Here is a 16,501-nt window from a genome sequence, read left to right as displayed (position 1 = left end):
AATCAAAGAAGACATAAAGAAATGGAAAGCTATTCCATGCTTATGGATTGGAAGAATAAACATTGTTAAAATGTCCATATTACCTAAAGCAATCTACAGATTCAATGCAGTCCTAATCAGAATCCCAATGACATTCTTCACGGAAATAGAACAAGAATTCTAAAATTTATATGGAACAACAAAAGACCCCAAATAGCCAAAGCAATCCCAAGAAAAAAGAACAAAGCTAGAGGCATCACAATCCCTGACTTCAAAATATACTACAAAGTTATAGTAATCAAAACAGCATGGTACTGGCACAAAAACAGACACATAAATCAATGGAACAGATTGAGAACTCAGAAATAAAACCACACATCTATGGACAGCTAATCTTTGACAAAAGAGCTAAGAACATACAATGGAGAAAAGAAAGTCTCTTCAATAAATGGTGTTGGGAAAACTGGACAGCCATGTGCAAAAGGATGAAAGTAGACCATTATCTTACATAAAGAACTCATACAACTCAACAACCAGAAGACAAACAACCTGATCAAAAAATGGGCAGAGAATATGAAGAGACATTTTTCCAAAGAAGATATACAGATGGCCAAGAGGCACATGAAAAGATGTTCAATATCACTAATGATTAGGGAAAGGCAAATCAAAACTATAGTGAGATATCAACTTACACTGTCAGAATGGCTATATAATTAACATGACAAAAAATAACAAAAGTTGGAGAGGACGTGGAGAAAAGGGAACCCTCATACACTGCTGGTGGGAATGCAAACTGGTGCAGCCACGATGGAAAACAGTATGGAGACTTCTCAAAAATTAAAAATAGAAATATCATACCATCCAGCTATCCCACTACTGGGTATTTATCCAAAGAACGTGAAATCAACAATACAAACAGATCTATGCACCCCTATGTTCACTGCAGCATTAGTCACAGTAACCAAGACATGGAAGCAACACAAGTGCCCATCAACTGATGAATGGATAAAGAAGATGTGGCATAAATATACAATGGAATACTACTCAGCCATAAAAAAGACAAAACTGTCCCATTTGCAACAATATGGATGGACCTGGAGGGTATTATGTTAAGTGAAATAAGCCAAGAAATAAGACATAGACAGATGTCTTATTAATAAGCAAAATAAGACAAACAACGCATGCTTTTACTCATATGTGGAAGATAAAAAAACACATGGATAAGGAGAACAGATTAGTGGTTACCAGAGGGGAAGGGGGTGGGCGAGAGGGTGAAAGGGGTAAAGGGGCACATATGTATGGTGATGGATAAAAACTAGACTACAAGATGCGGTCTTCATAGAAACTGATATAAAATAATGTACACCTGAAATTACACAATGTTATAAACCCATATGACCTCAATAAAATAATTTTAAAAAAATGTACATGGTTATCTTCAACTCATCAAGTGGGCACTTGATACCCAGGTTGCAAACAACTCTAAAGACAATTTGTTCTGACCTAGACACTCTAGTACATGTTCTAGTCTTCATGAGAACTCTGAAAATACATTTCCTGTCTCCCTCAAGTAAGCTGTGATTTTAAAGAACCGCCTAGGGTTAGGCTAGTTGTTGCAGACGTCCAATTCCCCTCTTCGTCAGGTCTCAGATACCGACATACACCATACATTTTAGGTCCATCAATTGGCAGGTTTTCTCAGTATGACAAAGAGGACATTTTCACATATTTTAAAAGACAATTTGGGGACTCTGCATTTTTCAAGGCCAATGCTTGGTTTGAAAGTTGACTATTACTTCCTTCATTCTCTAATATTTCACCTCTCAGACTTACAGACAATCCATTGGTGATAGAAGCCAATGATTTCCACATGTGAAGTGATATGCGCAATCTTTCTGACGATCTGTATGACTTGGACATTCTTATAGAAGAAGGAAATACTCTCTTCTCCACTGGAAGACTGCAATTCTATTGCTGATGTCAATTATATAGGCACCCAGCAGTAGAACTGCTTCAGCATAATTCCTTAAAGATAGGGTCTTGGCTATTTTAAAGGCCATAATATCAAATGAACTAAAAGGTCAGTAAAACTGGCAGGAGAGGAATGAATTCAGTACAGAAGATACAGACTAATCAATGACCTTGGAGATTTCAGACAAATCAGATTTTCTATTGAAGGCAGAGACATAAATAGTACGAACAAAACACAGACGTAGAAACAAAAGCCACCAACTCAACTTTTTGTTTGAAAACTTGTTAGGTCTAGAGAACTGTTCAAACCACAGCTGCTAATGGTTATGGATTTGGCAATCAAAATGTCTTTGTTAAAAAAAAAGTTTTAACTGCCTTACTATTGAGGTTACAAACCACAGCCTTGATGCATTGTTGCAGTCAACATCCTCCCTGCTGTTTTTGAGAGCTTACATCTGCTGCTGGCAGATAAAACGCTGGCAAATGGCATGGGCTCCTTCCAGGGGAATACAGGAGGAGTTTTAACTAGATGGCTCTTATCTTCCTTTCCCTCCTGAGTTAAGCCCACAGCCTTTTCTGTATCACTCCTACCTTGTCTAGGTTGATCCCCTGCCATTACTCAGGAGGGTTGAAGGTCTAGAGGGATTTTTTTCCTGGCACAAATCAGCCATGCCAGCCATACTACTCTTAGAAGATAAAAGGAAGACGAGTTCTTAGCTCAGGGGAAAGCATTTTAAGCACATATTTTTAAAGCCACTGACAGTGTAGTGCACTTGATTTTAAACAACCACTAATAAAACCTTTTCAGTTTTTTTTTTAAAGGAACTAAATGATCACGCTATGCCAAAAATAACGAGGACTTAGTATATTTTAACTTATCAAAAAAGGCCAAGAATGCAAGGTCAGGAAGTAAATTACTGAGTTTCTTCAGGGAAGGAAAAAGGAACAAGACGGAGAAATAAAATGTGGTCCAAGTCACACGGGAGATTAGTTTCAGTTGAAATAAAAATTACTAGATTCACACTGGTTTTCAAAGAATATGCAATTCAGCTGAGTGATGAGAAATGCGTGTGGAAATGCAGAAAGAAGACATATGTCAGGAAACTGTATCCTGGATGGTTCTCTCTCAGTGAGCTAGCCTATGAGGATAAAAGAAAACCAAACATACCTAGACTAGCACTTCCTAAACTGTATATACCACAAGATACCAGTTCTGCAGTATGTAAGTAGGTAGTGGAAGGAGCAGGGGGACATTTTATAGTCAAAAAGTTTTGGGAACACTGTATGTCATATCCACCAGACATATCAGGGAGTTTTATCAGAGAGTCATAATGCACACTAGCATATTAAGGGTCCTGAGAAGACCTGCAGTAAACAAACGAATTTGTTTAATCCAAATACATTTTCCAAATGTATGTGTCCATAAACCCTTTTTTTTTTTTTCAGAGAACTGCTATGTCATGGAATAATTTGGGAAATGCTAGTCTAGAGCTATTATTCTGAAATTCTCATCTCATTCTTGCAGAAATGAAAATAAGGTTGGTAAAACAGACTAGGCAATCACATCTCTTACATCACAGAATCCTAGCTCAAACAGAGATAGGTAGATTACCAAGGATGCTTGAGACATTTTCCAAAAGGCAGTCAAATACCAAAGCTACAATTTTTTAAAAGTGGTAAGATCCTTACCCAATAATCCCCAAATAGGGCTAATATCAATTCTAATACATTCAGGTGCTACCTTCAAATACAGAAAAGACAATGGGGGAAAAGCTGACTATAAGGAAAATGCGGCTGGGATTCCTGTGTTTGGTGAAGCCTAGCAGCTTCTGGCATTTGAGGATACTCTGTCATACATCAGGGAAATTCATAAGGAGAGTTGCCAGGACTTCCAGCTGGGAACATATGGGAGGATTCCGACACTTCTATGTGCTGCCCTCAGCATCCTTAGGATAAAAGACAGAATATAAACTCAAGGAGGAGTATCATGCTGACCTGAAAGAGAGGGATCCCTGAGAAACCAAAAAGATTTGTTTTGTTAATTGGATTTCTAATTCCCTTAAGCCTTGTGGTATTCCATAGACTAGGATTACAGTTTTATACAATTCTCCACACAAATCTGTGGCAGAAAAAAGACTGGCTAACTGTCTAGTGACTGAAATCATTTGACCTTGTATCAGGCGGTGGTTTTCTTGATTGACAAATGAGAAAGTAAAGAAAGGCCCCTCACCAAAAACCACCACCCACACTGCCAGATATGCCTGGGTCCTTTCAGAATGCAAATATCCTAAGAAGAAAATATAATACATTAAGTTATACTAAGCTGTTAATGACTGTGAGACCTGCCCAATGTAAGGAATTTTTATAATTATTACTTCTAGACTTAAAGAAAGGGAAAAGAGGAGAGAAAAGAAGACATTGAAAAAATGGGCAAAAAGTCCATAGATTAAACAAGGGTGTGGAAAACAAAGGGCCTCCATGTGTCTATGGTTTTGCCTAGGTGTGGATGAGGTACTAAGGGCAGAACGACAGCCTAGGAGTCAAAATTCATGCCAAAATGCATGCATTGCACACATATTCATAAAGTAATCAGAAGGCGATCCACAAGAAAATAGAGCGATAACAACTATTGGCTAAAATCTGTGAGAAAAGGATAGAGAGGGTGAGATAGAATAGTTTTTTTAAAAAGCAGACAGTAATAACAGTAATGAAAGACAAAAAAGTCTGAGAAAAATAAGCTGAAGAACATTTTCTTAAGCACAGTGGTAGAAGCCCTACTGCCTAAAGTAACTGTTCAAAAACAGGAAAACCATACTGTTAGGTAAGATTCTTCATGCTTCAAGGACGGGCTTTCCCATTTTGGATTTCTGCTAGCCTGAGTCTAAACATAAGGCTCTGAATTTCAAGAGTTTTCCATTTAAGCTAAAGTCCTTTGGCTCCCTCTGCTGTTCAAAAATGTACTTTAGTGGGCCAGCCCCCTGGCTTAGCGGTTAAGTGCGCGCACTCCGCTGCTGGCAGTCCCGGTTCGGATCCCGGGTGCGCACCGCTTCTCCCGCCATGCTGAGGCCGCGTCCCACATACAGCAACTAGAATGATGTGCAGCTATGACATACAACTATCTACTGGGGCTTTGGGGGGAAAAAATAAATAAATAAAATCTTTAAAAAAAAATGTACTTTAGTTATGTCAGTTTAATCTTTAGTGATCAAAATAAATAAAAATACATACATACGTACACACATACACCAAACCTGGCATGGTTCAGGCAATCAGAGTTCAAACACACTTGCCTAACATGAATTCCCTGGCCTAGACCAAATGTTCCCGAATAAGTAATAACAAATCCTACCATCCCTACTACCTAATCGAAATAATTCAAGGGATTATGGAGGGTTTCTTCACCAAAAGCAGCAAAGTTTTATTAAGGGATGAGGACCCTATACTTGTTAGCTGGATTATAGCAACAGCTTTTTATGTAGAAATACATAAAATACATGGAAATACAGTCCTTCATATACCAGAAACCAAAGCATCACTAAGTTTTTTCTGTTTCTGCTCTGGTCTTTTCTCTCCCCAATATTTTCCTTATTAAAAGATTCTCCTCACATGTCTAAATTCAGTTGCTAACACCTTACTATCTCTAGGATGTTCTGCATTGAAGGATCTACGGGTCAGCCATGGTGGCAAACCAAGCATCTGTCCAAGTATTCTTTACTCACCTGATCCTTAAATTGCTTCTGAGACAAGCAGTCAATTAGATCCACACAGCCCAGAAGACAACCTGATGGATAGTCGTTGGGAAATTCCACATCTGAATCAAGAATAACAGAAGGATTGGATAAACTTCCTTCTTTGTGTCCCTGGAACTCATGAATCTGTTTTCAATTCTCAACAAATCACTTTCTATATTGTCTATTTGTGGATATAAGGAAAACAATGAGGTTTTTATTTGGCACAACTGTTTGTATTTTAGCAAAAAATTTAGGAAGTGGCCGGTTTAGTCCACTATCCACATCCTAAGCCATAGGAAAATTACCCTCACACCATTGAAGTTCAAGAACCCCACAACTTCATGCCGAACAAATCAATTCCACTATACTCAATTGGATCAGACTAGAGTTTGGTGATGATGGCTTTTGGAAACAAGCTACAGGTGTCAAGAGAAAAACCATAAAAGTTAAGCAAAAACCATAAGAATGTCAGAAAACAAATTTAAAACAAGCCAGTCATATCAGTCAAAACAGAAATGCGTTTTTAAGGAAACATGCACTTTTGAGTCCTAAAACTTGGTTTCTTAAAAACTTTTAAAGGTGGTTCTCTAATTATCCTCTCATTCTACCTTGAAAACAACTGTATGAGCTAGATAAAAGGAAGGAAAACAAGACACTCAAGGGTCAGAAGTGTTTTTTAGTATACAAATTTAGTGTGTTTGGGGTGATTCCCAAAATACACTGCTTCAGTCAACCACCTTTGATCTGTCCAATCTGATAGGAGAGGTCTATTTGGGTCACTCTCAACAAAAAATTTTTATTTCTAATTGTTCTTCCCAACCTAAAGATCCCAGACTTTGTAACAGTCATTTTATTCTCATATTTTTTAAAAAAATGGAGAAAATTTTCTCAGATAAAATTAAGACTAGCTGGTTGATTTCTGGTGTTGGGAACTGGTATTTTTATTTGTACTGTTTGGTGAATCAATGCTTTGAACAGCTCTCTATGATTTGCCACTAGACAAACAAACACAAAGTTTAAAGTCCCTTAAGGCCAAAAATAGCCCAAGAAGAAGGAAGTGAAAGAAGATGAAAGTCAATGACTTCTCTCCACAAACTAAGACTGAAAGGAGAATATATGACTGTTACCTTTCCCACGAAGAAGACGATATGTATTCTGGAGTTCTGAGACTTCTTGAGGGGAAGGTCTTTTGGCTGTGGCTGCTATCCAAAGTCGTCCTCTGTGAGGGGTGTACCAGCTTCTGCCCTCCACCCTTAAACAAACACAAATTTAGGATCTAAATTCTAGTATCCTAAAAGATCTCATAACATACTGCAAATTATCCAGTTGAAACAAGAGATCTATAGATAATACCTCACCAAGAGGGGTATTTTTTTGTGAAAAACATTTCTCTCACAATACCCTTCACTTGAGTATGAACCTCATTCTCTAGTTTTTCCTATCATCAGAACAAAGAGGGGCCAGCCCAGTGGCGCAGCGGTTAAGTGCACGCACTCTGCTTCAGCGGCCCGGGGTTCCCAGGTTCAGACCCCGGGAGTACACTGACGCACTGCTTGTCAAACCATACTGTGGCAGCATCCCATATAAAGTAGAGGAAGATGGGCACGCATGTTAGCCCAGGGCCAATCTTTCTCAGCAAAAAAAAAACAAAGAGGAAGATTGGCATCAGATGTTAGCTCGGGGCTGATCTTCCTCACAAAAAGAAAAAAAAAGAACGAAGACAATTTATCTCCCTCAGCTCCTATTTTTCACCTGATCTCTATAACTCAGAATTGTTGTTGTCACTAGCCTTGGGACTTGTACAATCCAAATCTTATATTTTCAAGGCATCCAAGTTATCCCATAAAAATGGAAATCTTTGCTTTTCTTTGAGTCAAAGGTTAACCTTTTCCTGGAAGATTTGTTAGTTAATTCTTCTCCAACCTGACAGAAAAATCCTCACCCACACATAACTTCCCAAGAATAGTACTTTTATAATTATTATTTAATAGAATTTAAGTAAATAAAAATGCTTATCATCTTTATTCTTTAAATTACAACCACATTCATTTATACTTCCTAAGCATTTTATAAAGGGTTATGTTCTTTGTAGATAATTAAACAACTTATTGACTAGTTTGAAAGAATCTTTAAGTGGAATAACAGAATGCATCTAAGAGAATTTAATTACTCTCTACTCTCTGAGGATTACAAAAAGATGTTTCTCTTTTAGTTCCCACCAAATAAAATAAAGTACCTTGATAATATACCCCTATTATACTATTCTTATAATGGGAAATAGGGAATTTCTCATATCCTCAGTTTTCCAATATAGATGAATTGGAAGGGTGCCAGGCACATAGTAGGTGCTCAATAAATGAAGACCACATCAATATATTTCTTCCCTCTACACCAAGTAACCTGAAGGGTTACTGGGAAAATGGTCTCACAAATGTGGCAGAACCACCCACTTTATGTCTGTGGGATTAGTGATTGTGGGCTTGATGTTGCTCATTCTGTTCTTTTCAGTGAGAAAATCTGAATAACACAGATCCAAAATAGGATGAAAGAAATGTAAACATTCTGATTCCCTTGGCAGAAAACAAGCTGTTTAGTCTTCTACTTTGGAAAAGGAAGACATCTAAATTGCTGAGAGCTGAAGAAGAACAGACATCTGAGGGCCTACTTGCCCTGGAGCAGAAGCAGATTCACATGCACCTGTTCTAATGGCACTATGCACGTGGACTATGAAACAATTACAAGCCAAAGAAAAAGGCTGGGGGCTGGCCCTGTGGCCTGGTGGTTAAGTTTGGACACTCTGCTTCTGCAGCCTGGGTTCGCGGGTTCGGATGCTGGGCGTGGACCTATACCACTGTCAGTGGCCATGCTGTGGCAGGGACCCACATACAAAATAGCGGAAGACTGGTACAGATGTTAGCTTGGGGCAAATCTTCCTCAAGCAAAAAGAGGAAGATTGGCAAAAGATGTTAGCTCAGAGTAAATCTTCCTCAGCAAAAAAAAAAAAAGCCTGACTTTCGAGAGGGGAGAAAAATGGTAATGCATGTTTAATGAGGGAGGGAAATCACAGCCAATCTTGAAAACACCAAAGTAGAAATGATTGTTCCTAAATGCTGATAATAAATTTTATTTCAGGAAAGCAGAGAAATGAGTGAAGCTTACACAGTAAGTGGAAAAAGCACTTTGAAAATTTGAACTCTACTTCAATCTCTGTCACTAACTAGCCTTGTAATTCAGAGCAAGCTACTTTACCTTTGCCTGCCTAAGTGTCCTCATTTGTCCAAGATTGTAATAATTTTAGCCTCATCTATTTCATAGAGCTGCTGCTTTGAAAACTATAAAATTCTATTTAAATAGAATGTATTTTTACCGTTATGAGTTAGGATACTGCCAGGCATATAAAATTCTAATAGATAAACTAAGAAGGAAAAAAAGAGATATCTGCATCCTCACACTCATTGCAGCATTATTTACAAGAGCCAAGACATGGAAACAACCTAAGTGTCCACTGATGGATGAATACATAAAGAAAACGTGGTATATATATACAGTGGAATGTTATTCATCCATAAAAATGAAGGAAATCCTGCCATTTGCAACAACATGGATAGACCTTGAGGGTACTTTGCTAAGTGAAATAAGTCAGAGAAAGACGAATACTGTATGATCTCACTTATATGTGGAATCTGAAAAAACCAAACTCATAGATACAGAGAACAAATTGGGGGTGCCAGAGGGAAATGGGTGAAGGTAGTCAAAAAGTACAAACCTCCAGTTATAAGATAAATAAGTCCTGGGGATGTAATGTACAGCATAATGACTATAGTTAACAATACTTTATTGTATATTTGAAAGTTGCTAAGAGAGATCTTAAAAGTTCTCATCACAAGAAACAAAAAATTTGTTACTATGTGGGGTGATGGATGTTGACTCATTTTATTGTGGCAACCATTTTGCAATATATATATATATATATACTTCAAATCATTATGTTGTACACCTTAAACAAATACAAATGTTACATGTCAACTGTATCTCAATAAAATGGAAAAAAGAAGAAAAATGAATATATTATAATGATAAGTGAAAGAAGAAAAACGCAAATATAAACATATACTAGGACCTCATTATTAACAATCTGCACAGAAAAAGAATATAAACAAACACTCCAAAATGCTAACAGTAGCTATTTCTAGGTGGTGGGATTATAGGTGACCTTTCTTTTTCTAGCTACTTTTCTGTATTTTCTAATTTTCTATTTACAAAAAAAGAAAAAACTATTTTTAAAAATTGAATTGCGAAGAAACATATGAAAATATGGAATAATAACCTATTACCATCACTAACAGGTACAAGGACTCAATCCTATAATACCTCTTCTTATCCCTCACTACTTCCCCAACTTTTTGTAGAAAAGGAATTTGTGGTAAAACAGTTTCTCCATAACGTTACTCAGATTAATAGACAGATAGATAGAAAACAAAACCACAGTTAGGCTGGTGTCTTAAAAAAATTAATAAACAGGCATAAAAATTTTGAATTTCAAATAGGATCAAACCATTAAGGTTGCTGAGTGCTATACTACAAAGGCAAAGCCAAGATAAGTTTTGTCAATAGATTTCCTTCCAAAGGTGAAAAAACTGGTATTCTAGGATCCTTAGTCTTTCTAATCTCAGTTTTTTTTAAAGCTATTCAGTAAAAACTCTACTACTAAGTCAGTAACATGAATATATTGCTTAAAGTTGTATGTACTGAAGAGTATTATAAACCATCACTAGATTGGGGAAAATGAATTCCAATCCATAATTCTAAATCAAGTTTATGTTACTGTAAAATCTTCCACTGCCAAGATTCATTTCCATCTTTACCTTTTAATCCCTCTGACGAGCAGAGAAGCCCAGGGCTGATGCATAGAGAGGCACCAGCCACCATCAAAGCCCTCCTGAAATTCTTGGTCCTGGATTCGCAACTGGTGGCGATGTGAGTTGAACTCTAGTTCCGATCCTGCTGAATGGAAAGCCTTCTTCTGTGAGGCTGCACCTGTTTGGTCTATCCACTATATGGGAAAGAAACCAAACATACAGTTCTATCTGACAAGGAAAGAATCTAGGGTAGGTATACAAAATGAGATGAATGCTAATAATGAAGAAATCATACTGGGAACATTTTCTTAGAAATATTTAATCCCATCTTTGTCTGAAACAAGGGCAAAAAAGGTGGAGAAGGTATAAATTCAGTAGGAGTCCCAGGTATGATAACAAGATCTCACCTTAAAGGATAATTAGAATGTGGAAATCTCCATACATAGCTTCCAAATTCCAGCAACAGCACAACTACCAGACCAAATAATAGGTCTGTAATTATTTCCAGTTTATACTTATTAACGATTCATATTGGATTCTGGACAATTTTGCAACACAATTCTATCAGCCAAATGAGGGTTCAACATTTTGGTCCACACGTTCTTCATGTGCTTAGGGTCAGGGTCACATGCTGGTACCATGACAAAGCCAAACAGATGCTGTCAGGGGCAGGAGTTCTGACTATTGGATGCATAAAGTATTCTCTTACCCTGAAATGAACAACTTGTCCCCTCAAAGAGATGATGGAACACTACTGAAATAAAACTCCCATCATGTAAACAGAATAGAAAATTACAGGGTAAAGGTAATTACACGAGACTGAAGAGTCCTGGCAGTAGTTCAGTCAGAGAATGACAAAGTTAATGTTCCTTCCAGAGCAAGAAGACTGAGTGCTCCAAAACTTTTTTTAAAAAAGAGGCTCTATTAAAATGATGAGGTTTGGGGTTAGCTGTCTTAATTTCTTCACTTTTTATTTAATAATTCATAGGGGAAAAAAAATGCCAGAGTGGTAGTCTGGAGACTCTCAGGAATCATTTAACCCTAACAGGTTTCAGTTTTCTCAACTGTGAAATGATGAGGGTAGACTAAAGGAATCTCTAAGAATCTTTTTGTAATAAAATTTTATGACATCAATTATGTCATATCTTAAAAAAACCCAAACATATATTATTAACTATGTGAAAAGCACAGAAAGTAAGGAGACTTACATAAAATATAAAAAGATATGGTTCTTGCTTGCAAGGTACTTACAACTCTAGTAGAAGACAGACACATAAATAACTATCCAAAACATAAGGCAGAATTGAGTCAATACTACCCAGGGATGTAAATCCTTAAGTGGGAACACAGAGGAAGTATTGATCCATTACCGGGGAAATAAGTGATTTCATTAAAATGTTGGTATTTGAACAATCCTGAGGCCCAAATTCTCTGTTCTTTCTCTACTACAGTTCCTGTTTCTATTACCCATTTCTCTATTCCCACAGCCACTCTCCTGAATTAATCTATTATCTTTCAATAATACTATTATCCAGCCTGCTAACTGGTTTCCTCATCTACATTTTTAGTGTTTAAATAACTCCCTACTGCCCTACTAAAGCTACAATACTACTTTGGGCCCTCATCATCTCCCCATTGTGCTACTGCAATAATCTTCTTAGCAATTTCTCTGCTTGAACAAGTCTTACTGCTCCCTCCAATCCATTCTCTACATAGGCATGGAAGTCATGCCAATCTTCTGCTAAAATTCTTCAAGGACTCTTCTTTACCTACTTTAGGATAAAACCAAACTCCTTAGCATGAGACATAAGGGATTTCATAAGATGTTGCCTTCTGTACTGGTTTGAGTAATATCCACCCAAAATTTATGTCCACTCAGAACCTGCTAAAGTGACCTTATTTGGGAACAGGGTTTTTGCAGATGTAATCAGGTTAAGATAAGGTTATATCAAATTAGGGTGGACCCCAAATCCAATGACTAATGTCCTTATAAAAGGAGAGAACACACAGAGACAGACACACAGGGAAGAAGGCCACATGAAGACGGAGGTAGAGATTAGAGTAAGCTACAAACCAAGGGATGCCTGGGGCCACCGAAACTGAAAGAGGAAAAGAAGCAGTCTCCCATAGAACCTTGGGATGGAGTGTGGCCCTGCCAACACCTGGATTTCGGTGTTGAGAACTGTGAGAGAATAAATTTCCGTCGTCTTAAACCACCCAGTTGTGCTACTTTGTTATGGCTTCCCTAGGAAACAAGTACGCCCACTAGTCCATTTTAACTTCTAACAATACTTAATTACTTGCAGTTCTCCCAAATCTACAATGCTCTCAAGCTGAGCCTTTGTAAATGTGGTACCTTCTACCTGGAATTCCCTCCCTAGATTTGACTGCTTGGAAATTCCTATTCATCCCTTAACTCTCCTCTCAAACACTACTTCTTTTTGACTCCTCTAGTGAGTTTATGAACACTTCCCCCAATCCTACTGTACTCACGACATGTGTCTATCATAGCAATTATCTTAATGAATTAAAATTATTTATATTCAAACACATCTTCCCACTAAACTTGAAGTCCTTAAGGACAGGATCTGGGCCTTTACCTTTTAACTCCCCAGCACCTGGCAAAGAGCCTGGTACGTATACAGTGCTGAATGAATATCTCCAGTTAAGCTGTCTAAAGCACAGCTCTGATTGCATCTTTGCTTAAGAATCTTCTATAGCTCACATTTATTTACAAAATAAAAATGTGAACACTTCCTAGCTAAACATTTAAGCTCCTTAGTGATCTGGTTCTACCTACCTAACCCTACTCTATTTCTCATGATAAACCCTTTTATAAGCACTATCTAGGTAGCCTAAATTCACTATTTCATATATATATATATCTATACCATATAGATATATATCTATGTCATATATATATGTAGATATATATATATGACATAGATCTATATCTGTGATATAGATCTATGATATAGATCTATAGATCTATAGATCTAGATATACCTATAGATATAGATATATCTCCTATGCTTTTGTCTATTCATGCCTTATTCGCACAGTTCATTCTGTCTGGAATGTTTTTTTCCCACCAGCCCCAAACATCCATTTTCTTGGATATTTACTTTTAATGAATACCAGCTTCCCTATAAAAGCTTCTTTTATTCCCCTCAACTGGAAGCAGTCTCTCCCTCCTCTGGGTTTCCACTGTACAGTATTAGAGCTGCTTATGTAATCTTTTCCCCTACTAGTCTATGAGTTCTCTGAGGATAGAAACAGTGTCTGGTGTCTGGTTTTCTACTGTGCTTGTACATAGTAGATGCTCAATGTACTTGATGGAAAAATGAATGATAATGAATAAGTGAATTAATTAATTTAAAACACCACTCTATGGGACTACCCACATTCTATAAAAGATAAAGAACATTAACAAAAGGACTATGGGATTATAGTCTAAATCTCTATAGTACTTAACAAAACCCTCTCTTGGGAAATAGAAGATAATACAGGTCAACTCCTCAGAAGTGTTGCAAAAAAAAGTGGAAAAAATTGGACCAGAGAATAACGTTGGTGGATGTGCTGAGAGAGCAGACTGGTATCTAAAGCCTATGAAACAGGCACACCTGAAAGGAGAAATATATGGGCCCAAAATTCTCTCATTATCAGTTAGAGCAAAGGTCCACTAACCTGGGGAGGGGACTGGTACAGGTTGGGATTCACCAGAACTCCCAAAGGCTCTTCAGAAGATCTGTCCAATTTGGTGAGTGGTTGGTTCAAGGTTCCATTGGCAATGGCTTGTATTGTCTCATCTAGTCTGTGATAACAAACCAAAGGATGCAATAATTGGTAATATTCTGTGCTCAGAATATCCTTACTTACCACCAATATAAAACCCTTCAACAGTAATAAAATGTGAAATTCAAAGAGGGATCCATGAATGACCTTTCCTGATTCCCCCCACCAACTTCCTTTTCTTCACTCCAAGAACCCAAAGGAATATGAGTTAGTAAAAGTTCCAGAACACTAAGGAAATAAGTAGGGCACACTACAATCATTCATCTGTTTAACAAGATTATTAAAAATGCCAAGATTAGAAAAGTTGCCTACAAACAGTCTGACCCACAGAAGAGTATTCTATTTACTTAACATATTCAATTAATCCTCTGCCCACTCAGGAGTCCCTTTCTACTCCTCGACATTGGTCTGAAGTCTATCCTTGCTTTAAGGCCCAGAAGTTCTAAGGAGGCCCCCTACTGGCCTAGCACAAAAGTGCTTACTCCTTTCTCTGAAGTCCTATAGTACCTACTATTTAAACAGTCATCAGATACACCCCATATTATCCTATGCCTATGGTGTCTGCTTTGAATTATTTCCCTCTAAACCCATAAAAGAATGTGATGATTTTCATTTAAAGATTGTGGAACTAATTGTACTGGTTAGTAAGAGACCTTAGGTCCTGCAGGAACCATATCTTATTTTACTCTATCGCTCTACATTACTTGCTGCTGTACTCCATGACCCTCCCGGATGCCTGACAAACATTTGCGGATGATGATAATTCTGAGGCACAACATAATGAACAGCTTTTACTAATAGGGAAGGCTGAACTTGACCTTAAATACAATTAAAGAGATATTTGTTAAGAACTTCTTATATGCAAGCCAACTTTAAAGGTGTGGAGGACATGGTTCCTGCTTTTGAGAAGCTTTGAATCTAACTGGTAGGTTTAAGACATCTATAAAGGTAATGAACGAAACATGGGAGGATGTAATTATTATTATGAGACAGGCACAATCCATCTAGTGGTTATTATCCCATCATCCATGTGTTATATACCAAGTAGGTTCAAGGAAGAGGTAGATATCTGAAAAGCAAAGATTGGGGGAAGGATTTCCAAACCAAGGGAAGAGCAGAAACAAAGGCAGGAAGGAAAAAAAAAAAAAAACAAGTATAAGGGGCTGGCCCAGGGGCATAGTGGTTGGGTTCAGCACATTCTGCTTTGGCGGTCCGGGTTGGTGGGTTTGGATCTTGGACACAGACCTACACCACTCATCAAGCCATGCTGTGGTGGTATCCCACATATAAAATAGAGGAAGATGGGCACAGATGTTAGCTCAGGGTCACAGTTCCTCAAGTAAGAAGAGGAAGATCATGGGCCGGCCCCATGGCTTAGTGGTTAAGTGCGCGAGCTCCGCTGCTGGCGGCCCGGGTTCGGATCCCGGGTGCGCACCGACGCACCGCTTCTCCGGCCATGCTGAGGCCGTGTCCCACATACAGCAAGTAAAAGGATGTGCAGCTATGACATACAACTATCTACTGGGGCTTTGGGGGAAAAAATAAATAAATAAATAAATAAAAAAGAGGAAGATCAGCAACAGGTGTTAGCTGAGGGCCAATCTTCCTCACCAAAAAAAAAAAAAAAGTACAAGAATTTGAGGGAAGAGGTAAGTCGACAATATGGTATCCCCCACCCTACTGTAGGGATCTGAAGGAGGGAAACTGCTTGTAGGGATCTGAAGGAGGGAAGCAGACTTGAGAACTAGTACAGTGGAAAGTATATCCAGAACTCTAGAATCTATAAAAGAAATAGTATAAATAGCTAATCAATACATTTTTAGAACGTTCAGACTTACTAGCACACAACCAAAGCAAAGAAATGTGAATAAAAATTGTGATGAAGTACTATTTTTCATGTGTCAGAATGGTAAATATTTTTAAAAATTGTTGAGAAGGGGATGAAGAAAACTAGCATCTTGATATCTGGTGTGTAGCCAATAAGCCAAAAAGTATGCACAATTTAAATTTTGAGATACTGTTCAATTTCACTTCTACGATGCTGTACCATTTTTTAACATAAAATGAACATAAAAATGATTTTTGAACATAAAAATATTATTATAAAAACAATACGTTTATTATGGAAAAACTGGAAAATACAAATTAACAGAAAGAAAATAAAAA

At 37.6% G+C, this 16,501-nt stretch overlaps 1 protein-coding gene across 1 annotated transcript in view; it reads right to left on the bottom strand.

Annotated features, from left to right (window-relative positions):
- Positions 1-16,501, bottom strand: part of TRIP4 (thyroid hormone receptor interactor 4) — a 55,467-nt gene that overhangs the window by 17,821 nt on the left and 21,145 nt on the right. Inside the window, exons 8-11 of the mRNA XM_004421686.3 lie at positions 14,228-14,354; positions 10,547-10,734; positions 6,809-6,933; positions 5,670-5,761 (exon numbers count right to left, since the gene is read on the bottom strand). Of these exons, the coding sequence (XP_004421743.1) occupies positions 5,670-5,761; positions 6,809-6,933; positions 10,547-10,734; positions 14,228-14,354 (532 nt within the window). The remainder of the gene's footprint in view (positions 1-5,669; positions 5,762-6,808; positions 6,934-10,546; positions 10,735-14,227; positions 14,355-16,501) is intronic.

This window comes from Ceratotherium simum, chromosome 3 (genome assembly GCF_057802395.1).
Source record: "Ceratotherium simum simum isolate JZ-2026a chromosome 3, ASM5780239v1, whole genome shotgun sequence".
Lineage (NCBI taxonomy): Eukaryota > Metazoa > Chordata > Mammalia > Perissodactyla > Rhinocerotidae > Ceratotherium > Ceratotherium simum.
This window is presented reverse-complemented; position numbering and strand designations above follow the sequence as displayed.